The sequence below is a fragment of the Epinephelus fuscoguttatus genome, linkage group LG8, assembly GCF_011397635.1.
Source record: "Epinephelus fuscoguttatus linkage group LG8, E.fuscoguttatus.final_Chr_v1".
Lineage (NCBI taxonomy): Eukaryota > Metazoa > Chordata > Actinopteri > Perciformes > Serranidae > Epinephelus > Epinephelus fuscoguttatus.
Window position 1 is genome coordinate 23044542 of NC_064759.1, and position 22286 is coordinate 23066827.

At 41.0% G+C, this 22286-nt stretch overlaps 2 protein-coding genes across 3 annotated transcripts; both read right to left on the reverse strand.

Moving 5' to 3' along the window:
• Positions 1–886: 886 nt before the first annotated feature.
• Positions 887–14200, reverse strand: skap2 (src kinase associated phosphoprotein 2). Its single transcript, XM_049584203.1, has 13 exons — positions 14044–14200; positions 13556–13661; positions 13396–13421; positions 11771–11869; positions 9066–9146; positions 8792–8875; positions 8506–8630; positions 8079–8142; positions 7792–7914; positions 7550–7627; positions 5480–5592; positions 1500–1603; positions 887–1105 (listed from the first exon to the last, which is right to left on the reverse strand). The coding sequence occupies exons 1-12, from the start codon at positions 14081–14083 to the stop codon at positions 1511–1513; spliced, it is 1032 nt and encodes a 343-aa protein (XP_049440160.1). The 5' UTR covers positions 14084–14200; the 3' UTR covers positions 887–1105; positions 1500–1510.
• A 3238-nt stretch (positions 14201–17438) lies between these two features.
• Positions 17439–22282, reverse strand: hoxa2b (homeobox A2b). 2 transcript variants are annotated; one of them, XM_049584200.1, is made up of 3 exons: positions 22142–22282; positions 18753–18963; positions 17439–18290 (listed from the first exon to the last, which is right to left on the reverse strand). In XM_049584200.1, exons 2-3 carry the CDS (start codon positions 18850–18852, stop codon positions 17602–17604), a joined length of 789 nt encoding a protein of 262 aa, XP_049440157.1. In that variant the 5' UTR covers positions 18853–18963; positions 22142–22282; the 3' UTR covers positions 17439–17601. The 2 variants fall into 2 exon arrangements, with proteins under 2 accessions (XP_049440157.1, XP_049440156.1); XM_049584199.1 differs by lacking the exon at positions 22142–22282 and having other exon boundaries at positions 18753–19365.
• Between the last annotated feature and the right edge of the window lie 4 nt (positions 22283–22286).

Here is a 22286-nt window from a genome sequence, read left to right on the forward strand (position 1 = left end):
CAACCTTGAAAAAACCTTGACAAAGCCCCCCTTTGGTCCGCAGCAAACCTAAAAGCAGCAGATTACCCTGACAGATAAAACTGTAGCACAACTTTGGTGTTTCAGTGAGCGAGGCTGTAAAAAGATATGTACAGTATGTATGTAACCTCGGAGGGACATGCCCAGCTAACGCCACCTCGCCTGCTGTCAAACAGCCCCTCAGAGGGTGATAAGCATCCCTGCTATCTGTGTGGGTGGCTGTCTTATTAGTGCACCTCAGCCATTTCACTCAGGCAAGCAGCACAGCCAACCATCTGCCACGCTGTGATCCTCTGCCCAGCAAAGTCTCTCAGGTGCCATAAAAGCAAACCCAGTGTCCCTTTGAAGCTTGGAACAAAAGTGCTGACCAGATGAATAAACTCATTTTTTAAAATAAAAATATTTTTTCATATATCCAGGGAGTTGTGTACATATATTTGCCATGCACAAAGGATTAGATATTGATATTGGCCTGATGTTTACGGCACAGCATTACAGAAGACAAATGGCTCAGTAAGATTAAATAGTATTGATAAATACACTTATTCATTATGTCTATGCATGTTAATGGTTTCTTTACCCAATAAATACTTCAACAACCTCCAACACACTGTTTGATAATTGATTTTTGCTTTTAACCTTTTTCCTCCTGTCTCTACTAACTGTTATCGTTCATTCAGTCTGTAAACATCATTTAAAAATTTGTGTCTGAGGCAAAACAAAACAAAACTGCTATGTGGTATTTCTGCCTTGAGCATCTCTCTTATGTAAGTAGTAATCTATGACCTTTGAAGAGACTCTATTGCCACCTTGTGGCTTAAGTAGCAGGTTAATAATAATAAAAAAAACAAAACACTGACACAACAGATATGTTTAAATCTTTATTTATCTTGCCTTCTGCAAATACATTTGCCACAAGCAGAGTATGAAATGGTGTGGGAAAACTGTATCTTGGAAAGGAAATAAATACAAAAAGCAGTGCAAAGTGCAGAACCTGTAGAAAAAATACTCTTTGATATGTTGTTCAGTCTATGAAAATATTTTCATCCAATCTTCAGTCTTAAAATGGATATGAGAGGGACAGATCCTGAAAATGAAACAGTGAACCAGTTAAAATAAAGCGGATTCATTTCAGTTACATTTTGACACTGAAACAAGTATAAGGAATCAAACTTGTTCATTGCAATTAGGGCTGCACAATATGCAAAAAAAAAACAAAATTACTTAAATAAAAAATTACTAAAAATATTATATGACTTGTGATTTCATTGTCACTGAAAAAAATAAAAATAAAAATAATGATATGATTTTTGCCAAGCAAGCATGTACCCTTATGTCTGGAATTTGATTTGTAGGCTGTATGTTGTGATTTTACCATTTCCAAGAAATTGCAGCTCCTGTGATTTGGATATTGCACTTTGCCAGACTGCACTTCTGACAGTATTTTGATTAACTTCATTCATGACGTCTGAGGAACTTACATGGGGCATATTTATATAGCATAAAGCTCCATCAGGAAATCTTTGGGGACGATTCCTACAGTTCCATTCTTCTCTCCGACCCACCAGCCAAAGTTCTGATACTCCTGAAAACAGGTGGAGACATTGAGATGATGATAAGAATGTGACGTGGGAAACAACTTTTCATCTCTTTTAATTCATGTATTCATCACTGAACAGCAGAGGTTTTCTTCTATTTATTTATTTATTAGTTAATGTGTCAGGAACCATACAAAAAACGGTGTAACAGGTTACAGATTAATTGAATATAGGATTTCTAGCCAAGGCTGATTTGCAACCTCTGTCCCTGGGCAGGCTTTTCTGCCTATAAAATGCAACCATTATAACATATCATCATTACTATGAATACGGTACACCGACTAACGAATAGTAACATTCTCAAACATGACATGATCATATAAAAAATTACAACATTAATCACATTACAATCTTTTTACATGTGTTGCATATATGTATGCGTGCACATGTAAGTTCCCTAATTCATGGTGATTTACAGCACATGTATATGCATTATTTGTGTGTGTGTGTGTGTGTGTTCGTAGCCTTTGTGAGCATGTATGTATTGTGTGTTTATCACTGTGTATCCATGTATCTGTGTGCACGATCAGAGATCAGTGATGAAAGGTTTGGTTTTGCTTCAGCCAGTGTTTCACCTTCTCATTGAGCGTTTTCAGATCTGTTTGTGGTTTTCATCATCAATTATTGAACCCCAAAGCTGAGATTTATCTTAAAATTTAAAATGTTTTCTGATAGGAACAATGTATAGGTACAGAAAGCAGCTATTGCTTTAGTCAGACTGACAGCATGTCTAACAGATGAAGTCAGAATTAGTAAGGATATGGCGCCCTGATGACGAAGGTTTATAATGCCACCCATGACCCACAGTGTCCCCTGTTTGGGTCTAGGACCTTTGTTCCATGTCATTCCCCATCTCTCCCTGCCCTCATCTTGAGTCATCTCACCACTATCACTAGCACATTTCTTATCAGTATTACCTGTTAACTGCTCACAAAATCTCTTTTTTGGTTTACTCCCACCTCCAAAACACCTCCATCCCATCAACAACTTTACATCTCCTGTTCCCTGTCCTGCCTCTCTACCCGCTGTCGCTTTTGAGACTGCACACACATCCCTCCGCTCCACACAAAAACCTCAGTGTGCGTAGAGCACATCGCATATAAATCTGTCACAGCATGACAAGTAATAGCTCCAAATGGCTGTCAGCATGCTGAGATGTGAGGGGGGAAGCTGTGAGGAGAGATCTGAGACAAGAGCAGAATACCCCTCTCTCCCTCTCTCTTTGGCCAAGAGCCTGACCTCACATCAAAGTCTTCCCGGGACATGAATCAACACGGGAGATCACATCCTGACAAGGTTGAAGGAAGAGGAACCTGCACAATGTTTCAAATCTGCGCCAAAACTCGGGGACAGGGAGGGACCACATCTGTGTCCAGTTATTCCCAGGAGAGAGTTATGGATGTAAGTGATCTCATGGTAGTATTAGACACAAGAAGATTACAATAACAATAGTGATGGCTGGCATTGACTGTTGTCTGGTGACGGGCCATTCATCATGTCGGATAAAAAGGTGCTTGACTTACTGAATACATGAATACAGTAAAAATTAGGTTATTAACTGCAGATTAAACACCACAAGAAACAAACAGAAAAAAACATTAATGTGTCACATGATTACAATGACATTTCACAAGCCCCTGAGGGGTAATATAGCAGATTGGCATGAGGTGTGTGTAAGGGAGTGTGTGTGCACGTTATGACTTCCTGCAGCTAGCCTTTGAAAACCAGCAACACCTCATTGTGTAGTTCTGGCTGACAAATAAGTCGTGCTTGAGCAAGTGTGGGACACAACATGAGAACACATACACAGAGCAGTGAAAAACTAATGACACCACACGCTGTGACAATTGGTTACACAAATAGTGTATAAAAATACTGTGATTTCATTTCTTAAATGAAACTCTCTGCAGCTGATGCATCTGGTTACAAGCACAAATTGTACAAGTGATGACGTGAAGAGCTGTGCAGACCCGATAACAACAGCACTAACACTTTTGAATGGTGTTTACTTTTTATCAACCCATCTAACCACTTAAGTTAAGTGAGATGTTACATCTCTCGATTAGTTTTATGTGCTGTGACTTGAACGAGGGGGTGGTGCAGCATATCCGGACAACACTCTCTCCCTCACTCCCAGTCCAGCCCTATAATCAACACCCAGGTCCTGACTGGGGGGTCTCGCAGCTGTAACACTACAGCTATTTCTGGCCTGTGGAATGGGGGAGGGATGCAGGGAGGAGAGAGAAAGGAGAATGAGGGAGGAGGGAGGTTGGAGGTTGGAGCGACTGGCGGGGGAAGGAGTCGACTGTCCCTTTAGCTGCAGCTGGCTGCTGCAGTCCAGACAGGTTTTATGGTCATTGCCCTCGCAGCAGGCCACAACCCCCAACACCAAGGTTTCAGCTAATGGCACTCCCAGTCTGAGTGAAAGGGCAACTTGATTCTTGGGCCTTTTCCACACACACACACACACACACGAAGAAGGAGTCATAAACAGGCATTTGGCCAATGAGCATTGATGGTGTCTGTCTGCTTTGTGCATTTGTTTCCTTCAATAGTGCTGAATCAATTAATCAATCAGGTGGTGGACAGACAGTTCACTTTGATAAACCATTATTTAATCTATTTATCAAACAAAAATGCTAAACACTTGATTGTTTTTGCTGCTCGTATTAGTTCTGCTGTCAGCCAGAAAAACTAAAGACATTTCCTAAGGCTCTGGTTCGCATTTTGCAGTATTTTCTGACATTTTATACACAGATCTAATCTATGAATCAGAAAAATAAACAGAATAATCATTAATGAACATAACTTGTAGTCACAGCCCTCCCTTATGTTCCTGACTGAAAAAGAAAATGAATTACTAGTCACAATCATAATTCAGGTTTCTACAAATAATGTTTGGAGCTCATCAGTCCCATGTTTTTAGTCTTTGTGGCTGCCACTAGATGGCAGACTTGAATTTGGAAAGGGACCTGGCCAGTTGACAACAGTATGTCTCAGTTGACTACATGCTCCATAGAAACCAAACCAGACAGGAAATACAGCCAGTCTAGATGTTGCACATTTCACACCTTTTTTTATTTTTTTACACAAACCACAGGGTCACCATGCATCTGTAAAAGTATAAAACTCCCTGACTTATTCACAGTGCAATGTTCAAAAACAAGCTTGTTAAATGAATCAAATCAAAATCCAATTCCACGTTCATATGAACCGGTTAAGCACAAAAGGGCTGCTGTTTAGTTACATAATAGAGGTAAAGAATGGCCCCTCAGTTCTCAATACCTGGCACCCACGCCTAGCCGACAAGCCTCGGAAATTGTGCGTCCACTACACGTCCTCACCTGCTCTGACACAGAACGGCAGACTGAGTCTGAGTTTCCTGAGAACACACATTCCTATTTGGCGAGGTGAGGGAGATGTCTGAGAGGTGTGTGGGCTGAGAGCTGCTCACAGCCTGGCATGGCAGCAGCAGCGGCAGCGTGCTGAAACAGTCCAGATGGAAGTGATGGAATGGCGCTGTGTGCCAACTCAGCCCGGCCTCCGCCAGCAGCACTAAAACAGTTTCCGTTGTGACACAACTAATCCCCATCACAGTGCCAGAGAGAGAACCTAGCCCAGTCTGCCTCTTACCATCAGCCATCCACCTCCAGGCGGTGGGCCAGGTGCTGCCAGTAAAGGATATGAACAGTCGGTTCCTCTGAGGGCCTAGAAATAACTCACTTTAGGTGGTCTGAGACCAGCAGAACCACCCGAACTACAAAACTCGGCTCACGACTTCTGCAGCACTGTGAGCTTGGAGCTCATCCTGGCCTCACCATTCATCATGCAAACGCTCATTAAGGGACAAATTAGTGTTATACCTTGCTCAGGATGTAGATAGCATCACCACGTTTGAAGGACAGCTCATCTGGGTGGTCTCCTGTACAGTCCCATAAGCCCTGGTAGAAGTTGGGGTAGTCTGTGCTCTTATCAACTGGAAGGCAAAGGGGGGAAGAAGATAACAGCAGATGAGGTGCTTTATTTTCTACTGAGAGTAATCACAGTGAGTGTAAACGTCTGACACAGCAGTTTGTGTGCACCCAAACCAACAGGAGGCAGTGGAGAGCCAAAAACAGAGCTGGAGGCAGACAGCAGCTGTTTGCCAAGTTCATACTACATGCTAGGGTTTTGGGTAGGTATATGTTCACACTGGCAAAGTGACAAAATGAAGTACACTCAAAAAAGTCAGTATACAGAGTACAAAACAAACTGTTTTTGAGTGTGTTGATGGACACATTTTACCACTATTCACAAAGAAGACAGAGGAGCTCCACAGCTTTAAAAATTTAACTATTGTGGATGGAGGTAAAACAGCTCCGGGAACACCTCAGTAACCAAAAAAGTTAAATCTACCTTTTTCTTTATTTAAGTTTAATTTGCAGTGTCATTGTAAAATTTAACAATTAGTTGATCATTTGATCAACAGAACATTATTCTGCAATGATGATTTTTTTTTTTCAAAATGTGCTTTTTCACTGTGAGAAATTGCTGTTTTTTTCTGTATTTTAGTTGTTTTTTTTTTAATCATTTTATAATGACTATCTTTTCGTTTGGGACTGTTGGTCAGACAGAGCAAGACATTTGAGCATGGATGGATTACTGAACGGGCCTCCAGGGTACAGGCCCGGGGATCCAAAGTGTCTGTGGTCACCCTTATTTTTATACAGTCTATGGGGTCACCCCAATTTCACCTGCAAAATGTCACGGACATAACACAGCACGTATTGACCAGCAAGCTGCTCATTATGACCAGAAGGAGATGCCAACGAACTGCAAAGAGACACAAAATAACTACAAAAAGGGGGCAAACCAACCACAAAGAGACACAAAATGACAAAAAAAAAAGACAAAATGTCAGAGACACAGAGACGGAAAAATAACCTCATAGAGACACAAAAAGACTACAGAGAGATGCAAAGGAACTGCAAAGAGACACAAATGAACTACAAAAAGAAACAACATGACTCACAAACCACAGAATAACCACACAAGATTACCACAAAGAGACACAAAAGTGAGATGCAAGATGTCTATAAATAGATGCAAAACAAAAACACAAAGTGGCTAAAAAACAAACAAACAGACTGTTTGTCTTGCTCCTATGTAGAAGAGAGGGTGGTCCTTTTGCATACCTGTGCCCAGGACCCCATCGTCTCTAGGAACCCCCTTGAACTGTATGAAATTGTGAGTGACATTCTCATCAATTTCTGACATTTTTATACACAAAATGAATGATCGATAATGAAAGTAATCATTAGTTGCAATTTTATAAAACCGCAGTTTGACTTTTCACAGCATACATATTCCATCATTTTCTGTTGGTATAAAATGGTAAAGTATTAATTTTTGTTTTACTAACTGCAAAAAGCAGCCAACTATAAAAAATGTCATACTGAGCTGAATACAATCAGCCAGTGAGAGGAATTAGGACACAGCTAGTTTCTAGGCGGTTAAAGTTTCCACCTCTCTGCCTATTTACTGATCTGAAGTGGGACCATTTCCTGTTTTTAGGTGGCCTTCAGTGTGTGTTAATGTTGTCATTAACATTTACATAGATACAGTAGATAGAGACAGACAGCGCTGTATTTTTGCACTTACAAAACTTTGATACGTCACTTATTGTAAAAGGAAGTTAGCCAAAAGTTATTTCCAGCATTGTGCTAACTTTCAGTTGCACATGTTCACAGAGACTTCCTCTGTTAATGTCACTTCTTCTTAGCTGTGGCTCACAGGGTTGAGTTTGCTCACAACAACAAAAAAATTGTGTGACAGAATATTCATTTATTGATCACAGTCACGTCCTATCCTCAGTATATATAGTGTTACTACACTCTAATCCACAAACTCACTCATATCTATGCAGTCAAAACACAAATGTCTGTGCTGTGTACCTGAAGCAGGAGGAGGCGCAGGTTTGCTCACTGGTTCCACCTTTGGAGCGGACTTTACTGGGGCGGGCACATCATCCTCTGGAGATACAGACAAAACATTGATGAATGAGTGACCCATGAATTAAGGTTATCATTCACTCTCTAATGTGGGCTGGGAAATTTGCAGTGGCAGAAAACTGATACATGTTCATAATCTGTAGGACAACTCAGATTGTCGCAATGATATAAATGCACAGTCAAACCTGGGAGCTCTTCATAGATGTCTTCGTCGATTGGCTGAGAGTTAGCAGTGTCTTCTATTGCTCCAACGTCATCGTACACTTCCTGTTCCTCCTCTTCATCTACTGGGATGATGCCTGACATATCTATGAGCAGGGGAACACTGTACATGACTTAAGGATACACATAAACTCTTGAGTATTTGGCGACAGTGTTGAGAGAATTTTGTTCATTCACACAGAAACAACTGTTGCTGTTTGTGACATTATGGAGCATCGTGATGAGTTGTTGTGATTGTAACAGTCCAAACCTCTCAAAACAAAGTCTATCTGTTTCACCCACTCCTCCGCCTCTTTCGCCGATGACGCACAAAACTGTGATGAAAGAGGAGAGAAATGAAAACTGCAGTCAGTGCAATATGCAGTTCTACATATATTAATTAACATAAACAAATAATGCCGCATTTATGCATAGTAAAATGTTCCGCATGGAAGAGCCTGGATGTTAGAAACACTCATTTGGACTTTTTAAATATGCGTGTCAAGTTGAGCTATTGCAAAGGCGGCAGTGTCAAATGAATGAATAGGTTTTTAAAAATAACGATTTAATGAAGTGCATGTACACACATGCCTTGCCAAGTTTTAAACATGGCACATCTCAAGGCCACATTTGTTTTTCAATTAGGACGTACACTTCGAACAGCAGTGACTCAAATCATCACCAAGAGACGAGCGCACCTGATAGACCCGCTTGTCTGGAGCCGAAATTTCAAAGCAGCAGTCTTTCTTCGAGTCTTTCCGCAAGGTGCTGTTCATTTTGACAGTGTACCCGTCAATACTGAACTCTCCTTTCTGCTGCTTGTCTGGTTACAGGAAATTAAAACATCATCATTAATGGTTCAGATAAAACAACTGCAATGTCACCGTCAAAGGCAGAATGCCAAATATCCATCAGCTTCAATTTACCCAAACAGTATGTGATTCATACTTGACTGGGATGAAGTGTAAATAAAAACTGAAGCACCTTTTTCACTGCCATAATAGTAGAAGGTGTGATGGCTCAGAGCGCACCATCTCTTTTGCCACTCGGTGCCAAAAAAGCTGTGATCTGTGGAGGGAAAACCAACAATAATCTCAATTTAGAAGAAATAGATCTGTTTTTCCAGTTTATTCAAGGAGCTGTGTATTGCAAAAACAAAAAGTGAAATGTCAGTGGAAGTTCACTGTTGTTTTGTAAATCCTAATTGAAGGTGCAATAAAAAAAACTGTCTTACATGCATCTTTTCATAAGCACTCACCCTTTCTGCGCTTCTCAAGGTATCCTGCTTTAAAGACAAACTTCAGGTCCTGAGCCGCCACAGGTGGAGACTGCTGGGAACCTGGAGAAGAGTTGAGGAAATCTGTCATCCATTAAAAGTCTTTTTATTATGTAAAAGGTAAATTACATTTGATTTAAAAATATTTAAAGGACAGCTCACCTCAAAATCAAAAGGTACATATTTTTCCTCTTACTTGTAGTGCGATTTATCAGTCTAGATTGCTTTGGTGTGAGCTGCAGAGTGTTGGAGATATTGACCGTAGAGATGTCTGCCTTCTCTCAAGTACAATGGAACAGGATGGCACTCAGTGTGTGGTGCTCAAAGTGCCAAAAAATACATTTGAAAAACTCAGCAACACTGCCCCTTTCCTGAAATCATGACCTGGTTACTCAAGATAATCCACAGACCTTTTTGTGAGCAGTTTCATGTAGGGACTATTTTCTTACTACCAAACTACACTTGCCAACCGTATCACTGTGCAGAAGGAAATGTGCATCTACTCATGGACGAGAGGCTCATATTCGTGAAAGTGGGAGATGTAAACATTAATGACAACCTCCTCGCCTGATCCAGGGCCCCAGGAGGTGCGCCAGGCTTTGAAGCCAGTTTTCATAGTGGCCAAACAGTGTAATTACACCATCACATGATGCCCCATGGCCGAAAAAAAAACTTTTTCCCATGGACTTTGTAATGGTTTCGGGTCCGTGTAGCTCTTTGGAGTTAGAGGACAGGCAGAAACTCACTTCCACACGAGTGTGGGATTTTACAAATGCTCATTGTTTATTTTTACGCCAACTTTACGCCAACCTTACCAAGCCCGGTTGTACGGCTACTACAAACATGAACATAATAGTCGCCACATGTACTTACAACCATCACTGTTGTGTTGAGAGACATAAAGAAAAAGCAGGAGCACATAGGTGTACATCCGACCAGCGTTGGGTGTGCTCTCAACAGACTCAAATCATAACAAGCGCTGCTTGATGACGTTGCTGTTAAGCGACACAGTATACACCAAGTTAAAGGCACATTTCATATATGCGACTGTTACAACTTACATGGCGAAAAATACGTCTGCAAAGCTATGGATACATTTCTTGAGCTTAACAATCCCGGCGAAAAACTTGTTTCGATTAAATAATTTATTCACATTTAAGTTAAGAAAGAGCTAAACCGACAGTAGTCTCTAGTGAGCCTGCTCTTATGGGCAGCATGGTGTGGAAGCAGTGCTGATATGGTCAGTGGGTGTAGGTCAGTAAAAGAAAATAGGGCCTACTCGGGCTGCCCCTGAAGGTCGGAGATTCAATCATCAGTTGGAGACCCTTAGTCGATTGAAATTCCTTCAAGTTGAGCTTTTTTTTTTGTTGTTGTTTTTGTCAGGCAGTGTGCAGTGTTCTGGGTGATTTCAGTCCCCAGATTTAGCTGCAGAATGAGCGCTACTCGCTTTCATGATGCTCTTCAGTGCATGAAGCTGCGGACATGGAGGCAGCTGCCTGGAGGAGGAGAGGCTTTGGCTCATCAGGCTCCAAGGTAACATTATCTGCTGCCCTCTGTGTAGATGTGGTGAATTTACAGCTCACAGCAACCTAATACAATACAGTCTCTCTCTTTTACATAAATATATCTAGTGTCCACAAAAAATGCTGTTGCATATTTCCGATCCGTCGTTAGTGCATTTAGCTTGTTTACTATATGACATGAATGTCACAGTCATGCTGAGCATCCCGCTGAACCCTGTTATAACTCTCAACTCTATAGAGAAAAGGAACTAATAGGTGAATATTCATACTGAACACCCAAGTCTGATTGTCTCTGAGAGAGACATTACTGTTGAGTTCCATTACATTGGAGAGAAGGCGGACATTTCCATGTCTAATTTTTTTAACACTCTGCAACTCACACCAAAACAATCTATAATGATGAACAGCACTAAAGGTAAGAGGAAAAATATGTTTTTAAATTTCAGGGTGAACTGTCCCTTTAAATATAAACAGATGGGTTTTTGACTAGCTTCATGTATTCTTCATGTGTGCAGTTTGTCATGTATTAATTTGACTGATGCTGAAATAAGCAGCCAAATCCTTGGAGGCTCCACTAAGCAGTGTTTTGCTTCACACTGGAGGAGATTCCTCTTGCAGCGTGCAACTTCAATGCAAATGTTCAACTGCTGTGTCAAAGTTGCTTTGTGTGAAAGAGCGGCCATAAAACTGGCAGCTGCTTGCAGCCCATAAACCCCAGACCCCTAATAGCCATTTCACACGGATTTCCCTTATACTCTATTTATAAAAGTAAATACAACATCTTGCATAGATTGCTATGATGGCACTCACAGGGTTAATGCTACTGTATATTGAATGTTTTTTCTCAAACTACAGCCATGGCAGTAATGTTCAGTCCCCAGACTGGGGCTGAGAGCAATAAAGCATGCTCTAGCTGTCAAAGGGGTGGAGTGAAGGAGGTGGTGGGAGTAGCAGTTGTGCCCCCAAATTGCTTCCCAAGTATGTTGCCAAGCTACACTTGGAATGTCTCCCTCATTGTGCCACTCAAAGTCACTTTCTCCAAGGAGCAGACCCAAGGATTTGTATATTTTCATGCCAAGATGCTATTTTCAATACCTTTAATCCACAGTTTGTTAGCAGTTAGCGAGTCAACTTTTGGACGTTTGCTAAGTGCTTGTGGTTTACCTTCGAAAGCCTCGTCATCCTTGTCTGTGCGCTCGGACTGCAGCGAGCCTCCATCATTGTTGCTGTCAACATCCTCCTCATCATCTGAGTCATCTCCACCTACAGAGCAAACAAAAAGTGCTTTGTAGTAATGGTACAGTTATGTTGTAACACAATGGTTCCCATCCTGTTGTGCAGATCTATGAGTTGTGAGCTGTTTGTATGAGAGATGATTTTTAACTTTTCAGACTGGAGAAGTTATAAAAGCACAATACAGTATTTGAACTGAAAACAAGGAAACGAGAGAAAAGCTTGAAAAATAAACATTTTTTTAGCAGCAGAATTTAGATTTTTCTTATATTTTAAGTTGGTCATAGGACTGCAACTAACAATTAAATTCATTACCAATTAATTTGCTGGTAATATTTTCATGATTGACTGTTTCAAAAAAATAATTAAAAATATGAAAAATGTCATCTCAATTCCCCAGAGCCCAGAAAGGTGTCTTCAGATTGCTTCTTTCATCCAACCATAAGTCCAAAACCTGAAGATTTACTATCATAAATGAGGAAAAGCAGCAAATTCTTACATTTTAAAACTAAAATCAGCAAATGTTCAATCGATTATCAAAATAGCTGCTAAGTCATTTTCTTTCAGTTGTCTAATAGATTATTCGACTAATCTTTGAAACTCTAGTGAGTAATTATTGGGTGGAGGTTATGGATTATTGCAGCCCGTTCTCATTCCCAACATGTCAAATGGCGCCACTTGGTCAGTGATTTCGGCATCAGACAGCAAAGCAAAAAGGCACCATTCGCAGTGGTATGACACTCTGCTGGGTGGCAGCAGTTTATAACACCACTGGTTTCAAATTGACGCTGCACCTTTCGCAGCAGTATGATAAGCTGCTGGGTGGCGTCAATTTATAACACCGCCCAACAGTGTCAGTTTGAAACACTGCCAATAACAACATAATATAAGGAGCTGGAAAGTCCCTATTGGGCAAGTGAGAGGGGCGGTGAATGGGTCCAACAAACCCCTGGACTTTCACACAAGAGCCCGTTGTTCGCTTTCCATATCAATGTCAGTCAGACCTAAGCATGTGCTTTTGTTGCACAAGGAAATAAACATAAGTACAAGGTGTTTTCGTGATATCATATGTTTATCTTTAAGAAGACTACGAGCAGAAACTGTACATTTCCTGTAACATCGGAAGTGTATTTTGAAAAGACACAATGCATGTAACGGTCGCGAATAGACACGGTGTCCCAAAACGTCATCAACAGATGCAGGAGGATACCTAACGATGATATTTGATGACTTGGGCTGAGAATGTGTTGATTATTGTGTTACATGTTTTTATCTTTTACTGTATGTCTTCACCGTTCAGCTGTGGTTGTTTGTTTTATTGTCATGAGCACATGGAAGCAAATTCCCAACAACTAAGTTGTATGACAGTAAAGTATAGTATCTTGAAATTATGGAGGCATCATTTTTTAATATGACATGATACCATACAGGGGGTTTATCCTGATGTAATAAAAACTCTTCTTGTGACCTCTTAGATTCATGCAATGACCTCCTGTGTGGGCCCCGACCCTCAGATTGAAACCCACTACTAAATAAAGTGTAAGACCAACACTCACTTCTGTCCTTGAAATCATGTGGGAAACTGTTGAGGAGACATGAGAAAGCATGTTAACAATTTTCACATGTTACATTTTAATCTTTAAATATTAACTCAAGTGACAAATTTACAACCAAACTCCACCATACAGGAAATCCTGCAGTAAAATACACACATACCCCAATTTGACCTCTTTAATCCGTTTGATGAAGGCTTCCCTCTTCTCTTTTGCCTTCTTGCTTAGATTTTCCCCTTTTAATCCATCAGAGAGGAAATATTCAAGGTCTAAAGACAGAAAACACACCAGGTAAAACATTCATACAGTCTGATATCACTTGCTGGATGTGGTGTCATATTTCCCACTGCTGCTGGAGATCATGTTACCTATCAAAAGCAAAACAAACACAGCGGTTTGCAGCCTTGGCGTCAAAGCCTGCTCTGTTTGATAGCCATCAGCATGGATGAATGAGATACAGCAGCACTGTGGTGTGTTGACGAGATGCAACAGGACAAAGTGCAACTGAAAACTTGGTCATCCATATTGAGCCTGCGCTTCCTCATTTTACAAAACAGTCTCTTTAAAGCTGGACTTTCTGACACAAGCTCTACATAAACACGGTAAACAACAAGCTGTGTGTAAACAAGCATTAATTTATGAAGGTTTTACCTGAAATGAGCGCGGTTAGCTCCTCGGGAATGCCTCGCATTGTTATGAGAGTTTGTCGGTGGCAGCGCTGGACCGTCCGGAGGGGAAACTTCACACTACACGGAAGCAGCAGAGACTTCACGGACACGGAAGTTAATCTGCTAATTATTTATCACTGACCACACAGTGCCGCTGCAGAAAAAAGCCCTGAAACCTTCCTGTTGTTCAACACTGACGTTTATTGGTCCATCAGCTTGTGTGTGTTTGTGTATATAGTTTCTGATGACGGGGAGCTGATGCTTTAATGGAGCCGCGGGTCTTTACACACTAATAAAGTCAGCGAATAAACGCCTGATCATATTTTTGATTGATTCCAGATAATATTTCCTCCGGCACTTAAGTGTGACTGACTCACTGGACACATTGGGAGTGTCTAATTTTTACAATGATGCAAGCACTTTGGGTTTATGAATATGTCAACATTGTAAATCTAAACAGGAATCATTAATAGTTGAGGAGGCAATTATATAAAACTGTTCTGGAGGTTTCTGTGCCAGGTTTTTTTCAAGTCTTCTGCTGCACTGGGTTATTTCTGAATCACAGTTTGACTATTTGCATCATTTGCATCTCATTTATGAGATTTTAATCAGCTTCTACTGTACAATCAATCATTTTTCTCCCATCCTATCTGATGCAGTAACAAAAAACACTTCTTACATCAAGTCAAACCTGTGCCTCCTGGTGTATTCAGCGAAAGCAGCTGGTTGTCATATTGTTTACAAAGGTGTCCCTCATCCATTAGTCATCTTTTGACAGGCAGTATTACCCAATCCAGGTTTAAAGACTGAGCCTTTGAACTGTGTAGCCTGTTGTTGTGGGAGAATGACACAGAAATGTCAGTGCAGTTCTGGAGGGGCCGCATGAGGAGCATCGGCTTGTGCTTGTAGCTGCAGGTGCTGAACAGGGTTTGTCAGTGCTGCCAGAAACATTTGCTTTACTCCAGTTTCACCCTAGCAGCTTTGGGTTGATTTGAACACACATGCAATATCTTGTCTCTCCTTGTCAGAGAGGAAAATATAGCTAAGTTTTGATGACTGAGATCCAAAGATACTTGAGAAAATATGACACTGATGCATTTTTCTACACTTTAAATGTTGAATTGTTAGGAATGTTTATTCAGAATCATCATAAAAAAGAAGCACCAGATCTTTAGACTGTCTTGTCATGTGTCCCTCACTCCCTAAATCTCAGATCATACTCTGCACAAAAATTCTGACGTCACTTCCTGATCAGAGTTATCCGAGTAGCCAATAAATACTTCATGAGCCACAAACCCTCTGAGGTCATTTAAAACCTGACCCCCTCCTGACCTGGCAGTAGTTCCTCCCAGCTTGGAGAGGAGAGGAGAGCCAGCTTGACCTTTGACCCCATGTGTGTGCGTGTGTGTGTGTGTGTGTGTGTGTGTGTGTGTGTGTGTGTGTGTGTGTGTGTGTGTGTGTGTGTGGAGAGAGAGGGGGGGATTTGCTGGCACAGTGTTGTATCTAGTTTCCCATAAAGCTTCATCTACTTTTCTGTCATTTAACACACTCCTCCCTGCGTTGGGTTCCTTCCCCTTTTCACCACTCCTTTCATGTTGGTAAAGCAGTCACTGCACAAAGGCACCAAACTCTTTTATGTAACCACAATTAACAACATTGAATAATCAAGTGCATGAATTATGTAATGATTAAATATGCACATTGCAGCTGTCCTGGTGACATCAGTAAATTAAAGTAGAATGGTGCAGCGTGCTCTCAAATTATAAACTCTTTTTTAAATAGTAGATATCCTGATAGGTCCTATTTGTGGTTAGTCTAGCCTGCAGACATTGTGGACACTGACATGTGCTCGTGCTATTTATAATGAGCTCAGTGGCTTCAGCATCAAACCATATCTGACTGCCTCCTGGGCTTTCCAGACTTTCCCCTTTCTATTTTTAAAATGATAAAAATCAGCATCAATTATGACTAAACCTCAGAAGGAGAAGCAGTTCAACACCTCACCTCACCTTTTTATATTTTATTGTTACTGCTGTGAGGTTCCGAGTCAAACCGCACAATCCTGAGAGCGGCACGATGAGTAGCCTACAGAGACACTGAGCCTGTGAATGAATCACGTTGCCTGCAGAAACTGGTCAGAATAATTGATCCGTGTGATTGTTAATCTTGTGATTCCTGGAACAATCTCTGGCTTTTCATCGACCACTTTCCCCTAAACATTTAGTAACTGTGTCCTAATGAAGAAACAGAGACCACAGCTGTGTTACTGTGGCTTCTGTGTGTGTGTGTGTGTGTGTGTGTGTGTGTGTGTGTGTGTGTGTGTGTGTGTGTGTGTGTGAGCCGAGGCTCAACTGGTCGCTGTGAATTCCTTCAGCAGGAAACAGGGACGAGCCGTTTGGCCCAAATCAACGAACATTTACCTTTGTATAATATTTTACTATAAATTAATGTTATAAATAGCCTGCATTCTTTTATTTGTCTGAAATGTATTTTAGCCACTGGTTACAAAACTATTGAATTCTAATGTACACCAATTTGAAATAATAAAAAAAACCTCTTACGTAGGCTGATTTATAATTAACCTTACATAATTATAAATCATAAAAAGTTTTTTTGATGAAAAAACAATAGCTTACAAGGCGCGATTCTTAATTCAAAAAGATTGTATTACACTGCGGATCAGGCTATAAACAAGCACCCTCAGTGCTGTGAGTTTTATAGGCAATAAAATTTAATTAGAGAGCCAAGAAAAGTCATAGCTTTTGGCCTGGGACTCCTAGCAGGCAATTCTCACTGCAAATGTTCTTTTTCTGGGTTTCAGCATGCGGGGGTAATGAATCTCTTTTTTTTTCTCCTCTGCTCAGATAAATCAATGCGGTCTGTAAGCATGGTCACAGTGGGAAAAAAAACTCGGCTAAGCCTGTAAGAATAAACAAATATTCTAAAAATGGAAAGCAACTATATAAAGTTTTAAATTCATGTCACTTGCATTTTATTTGTATTTCATTCCACTGCACCTATTTGGCTGATTGTTTTTGGGGAAGTTTGACATTATAAAATCAACAGCGTCTTTAAACAAGAACATTAATTTAAAGACTATAATTTAGAAAATATCCCGTGGCTTTTAATTTAAACAGTTTATATTATCCTTATTTAAATACTGTGAGAGAGTCTATTCAGCATTATGAATTATGCATGAACATAATTCATTTCTCTCATGCCCAATATTGGTACATATATATCTTTTTATGTCTTAATGTATATGCCTATAATCGATGAGCTCTCCAAACTTTCTTGCTGTGAAATAAGACAATAGCGCGGCTGATTGCAATCAATGTAAAGTTTTATTTCAGGAAAAATATTAATATTCTGCTCAGTTATAGTCAAAATCCATATAAAAATAAACTCTCCTCTCGCAGCCTGTGATGGAATAAACAGCCCATTTAGGCTCAATTTTTGCTTTAACTTACCTTGTTTGTGAGATATTAATGCTAAAACTGATAAACTGAACACATGTCTGAGTTCAAATAAAACAAATGTTTCAGTAGCTCATGTTCTGCAGGTCGATTGTTGTGAGTGTTTCTGAGAAAAGGTCAAAAGTTTCGGATGATAGAGGAAGGGGACTCGGTGCAGAATCTGACAAACTCGGTGAGAAAGAGGAGGAGGATGAGAAAACTTGGAAATCCTGCAAAGAGACGTCCAGGCCCGGGGAATGATCATTGTCCGGGCCTATTGTTGACACGCAGATAGGAACAGTGGGAGCCGAGTTAGGAAAATGTTTCAGATTTTTCTCATTGCTGTTCAAAGGCGCAACCGCCGGGCTTTGGTTCTCCCCATTGTGCCCGTTCTGACAGTGTTGTGAGGTTAAGGTATTCTGGTGGAAATACCTCTCCCTTTCCAGGAGCGTCCCGGCAGCGCTGATGTCCTCCGCCTGCTCAAACTCGTCCTCCGGCCCGTCGTCCAGGCACGCGTATTTCCCCTCACTGTCCCGGTTCTCCTTGCAGTGCGTCTGCCTCTTGTGCTTCATCCGCCTGTTCTGAAACCACACTTTCACCTGCTTCTCCGTTAAATCCAGCAGAGCAGCTATTTCCACTCGCCTCGGTCTGCACAGGTATTTGTTGAAATGAAACTCCTTCTCCAGCTCCAGAAGTTGGGTGTTGGTGTACGCAGTCCTCAACCTCCGGGATGCCGCTCCACCGCCAACACCAACCTCTGGTACCTCTGGTGAACCTAGAAAAAAAATAAACCAAATATTATTATTTTTTTAATCTCAGAGAAGGTGGAGAAAAATAAAACAGCAACACAGTTGTGAGTGGAGGAAAACAAGCTCTATGGGGTGAAACTTGTGGCAAGCAAGCGCCGGGACCGGGAAGATTTATGGGCCCCAGGCAGAATATGATGGGTCTGCGTGGACAGGACAGGACGGAGGGTGAAGATTAATGAACATGCCAGCTGCTGGCCCGTGTAAGAATAATCTATCACTCTCCATTACTGTCAAACATTAACACTCTTACACTGCATCACAAGTCAGTGCGTTACTTGATGAGATTAAGCATGCTTAAATCAAAATCCTATACTGGCTTAAAGGGACGCCCACGTTGCACAAGGCCCGGGATGCAGCTCCTTGCTGAGGGGGAATCCTCAGACAATGAGGAGCCTTTTACATGGAGGTTATTAATCATCATGTCTTGCCTTGGGGGGAGAAGTAGAGTGGTGAGGAGTCAGTCGTTGTCGCAGAGGAAGAAGCAGCAGCAGCAGTCTGGTTTCTCTTGATGCTTTTCTTCTCCTTCATCCACGGGTACTCCGGGGGTAGGGATGCAGCCTGCAGCGGGCTGCAGCCTCTCAGAGCCTGCTTTGAGCGGCTGTGGCGTGGGTGGATGCCCGGGTTCAGGCCGGGGATGGTCTGCTCAAAAGGAGGAGGAATCAGTGTCGACTGTGAAAGCGCCGAGCTCTTGATTGATGAACTTTGAAATGCATCACCGACAGGGTTAGTGAGAGATGTCAGGCACTCAGCGAGCGATGGCTGGCTGTTGATAAAACCACTTTCTCGCCCAAATTCGTAATTCATCTCCTCCCGCTTGTCTCGAAAACTCGCTGATTTTTTTTAAAGTGAATTCAGATTAATAAGCAGTTTATTGTCATAAACTACTAAACTGGATATACTCGTATGGAGACCTCTATGCCATAAACTATTGCTTTCATGAGGACATGGTTGGAATTAGACCGTGCTGCTTGTCACATGATTGCATCTGCCCAATGACAATTTGGGGTTTTTATCAAAAGAAGCCACTGTCCCCTGTGATTGATCGAGAAAGTCGGAGGGGTAACGCCTCGTTTCGGGGGTAGGGGTTGCTTTATTTACACATTTTTTTGGGGTCAGTTTGTTCACCACTGCCTACCTCCCCCCCCCCCCTTCTTTGCCTTCTTTGCGCGTTCACGCAGTCTGCCGTACGAGTACGCGCGTGTGGATCGCGGTGCGCGCGCGTGTGCATTTATTTGTAGCGTGGCACCCCACAAATCATTTCAGCAGTCACATTTGTGTCTCGTAATGCGGCGACGCCCACAGTCGTTATCAGTGCCAAGGCGTTAATCTTGAGATTTTGTTGAAGGTGTGCTTGGAGAGAAAAAGCTGCACCAGACATCCGACAACATGTCCACCCCTCCCCCAACACACACACACACACACACACACACACACACACACACACACACACACACACACACACACACACACACACACAGAGGGAGAGAGAGAGAGAAGGAGAGAGATGATTTTTTTTATTAGATTTCATGTGATTTTGAGTTCATCCCATTCTGGCGCATTTGGATCTGTAGTTAGTCTGCCTAATAATACATTATGTTATTACAGGTAGCTTTATCATTGAAGTCTTTACAATATATCCCCTGAAAAGAAGTATAAATGGATGAAAGCAGTTTTGGATACTTAACGATCATTTGTCTCCATTTTACAGTTTATAGCTCCCTGCCCCACATCCCATTTCATTTATTTTATTTCACCTATAGGGATAATGTTGACCTAAGACATCATCCTTACACCTCAGCATTATTGGTTATAACATAGCGGAGAGCAGAAATGATTTGCCACTGTAGTGTGAGGCAGAGGAAAGGTGGGGATCTGATGGCTGTTTATTGCTCAGGCTCTAAACAAAGAGCCCTGGTAGCCTGCGTGTGATCAATCTTTCTCGCCAAAAGGTCTGACAGCTCCCTGCCCTAAGAACACATTTAAACCATCTAACACTCCCTTAGATCATATATGGCCAGGAAGAGGACAGCCACTCTCTAGGTGAGCTGTAGGAGAAGTTTTCAATTTAGAAATGTAGGGATTTCTTATAGAGGCGCGGATGAGACGCACGGCCATTACGCACAAATCTTTTCTTTTTTTGCTCACTCGCTCGATAATGAATCAAAAATCCATCTAAAGGCGAAACTCTGTCGCTTTTTCGTTTTCAAAAGGGACTTTACAGACACAAAGAAAACGCAGAGGAAAGGAGAGGACTTGGTTAGTGGTATAGAAACGAACGGAGCAGCTTTTACATAGGATCAATTGTTTGCTGAGGTGAGTGGGTGTTGGCATTCAGCAGAAATCCCATTAAGTCTCATACCTTTGTTTTTCTCTGGCCTGTTCGGTTTCTAGAATAATTCTATTTCACTATATTTGTTTGAAATGTTTAATTTTAATTCATATAACTGTGTATTTTGACTTATTTTTATTTGTAAGGATGTACTGTGAATATAATACAGATCCTGTGAACGAATGATATCCGAATACAATCTGTAATATTAGACTATAACTGAAAACAGCTGGCTTAATCATTTTAATTTCCTTATATCTTATTATTAATTGCTACTAATTTAACCGAATTCCATGTGTGCTAATTGTTATGCGTTTATGGTTATTCCTGCAAAGTATTATCTAAACTAACCACATTAATTTACTGTTTATTCTTGTTAGAATATGCAGAAAATTATCTTTTATATAGAAATATATTGTATAAATATAACCTGGACAGAGTATAGATTTAAATCGAGGTGTAAAAACAGAACAATGACACAAGGAGAACAAGAGCCTTCTGAAAAATAAATAAATAAACCTCAATATTTATCAGAACCTGAACGCATCCTGACGCTTATTGAAGATTTTATATTGCAGATGAATTTTGATTTTTGTCTTCTTCTTTTTCGGAGCTGTGCAGACATAAAGCCGCATTTTGCAGCTTGCTGCAGGGATGCAGACAGAGGACGGTGTCTGGAGGAGCTGTGAGGAGGAGCTGCGCGTTTCCCGTCTGTTCTGAGACAACAAGACATCTGGGGAGCAAGCAGGCCAAACCTGCCACCACTGTTGTTTTCTAAAAAAAATAAATAAATAAATAAATAAATAAAAATTTCAATCAGCTCTTACAGCCTAAACTGTGCTGTGGAATTATCTCCATTTGTAGTGAGTGTGACTCAAATGTTTAACCAGACTTTAAAATAAATAATTGCACAATTACCACATGTGCATCTGTTTTATTTTTTAGTGTGTGGTGGCAAATATTTTGCAATTACACGACTACACTCTGCACAAGAGACGTTATGTAATATTTGGAATTATATTTAATAAAAAAGACTAAAAGTGTTTATTGCATATTTTATCCGTCATTAACGCTGCGTAATATCACATATCACACTATATTCTGACTGTGAGGGGGAAACTGGGGGAAAAAAATACAGCAGCACATTCAAGCTGCACACAGTCCTTCTGGAAAACACATTTAACGTCGAGTCGTGTGTGTGTGTGTGTGTGTCCTGGAAACAAAGCAGTGTTCACGACAGGATTTTCACATTATACGTTTATTTATTGAGCTCCCTGGATTCATGAGAAGATCTGACAGATACTTCAGGCGCGTTAAAGGGCCGCAAATCAAAGTGTTTTGCACGTCGACATGTGCAGATATATCCTGATAAAAACACAGATACGGTCATTCTGGGTGCTTTCTTTTCCCAAAGCCTCTCAGGAAATCAAAGAAGACAAAATAATGAAACATGGGGGATCATAACAAAGGAATATAAAAGATACCCACCCACGTAAGAGACGAGCAGCCTGTCAGTCACATCTCTGCCTCTTTGGTTTAAGTTGCTCAGTTGCCCTGTAGGAAGGCAAAAATTGATAGGAACATTGTTTAAGGAAGGATTTAAAACAGATAGCATATTTTTAAACTGATGTGA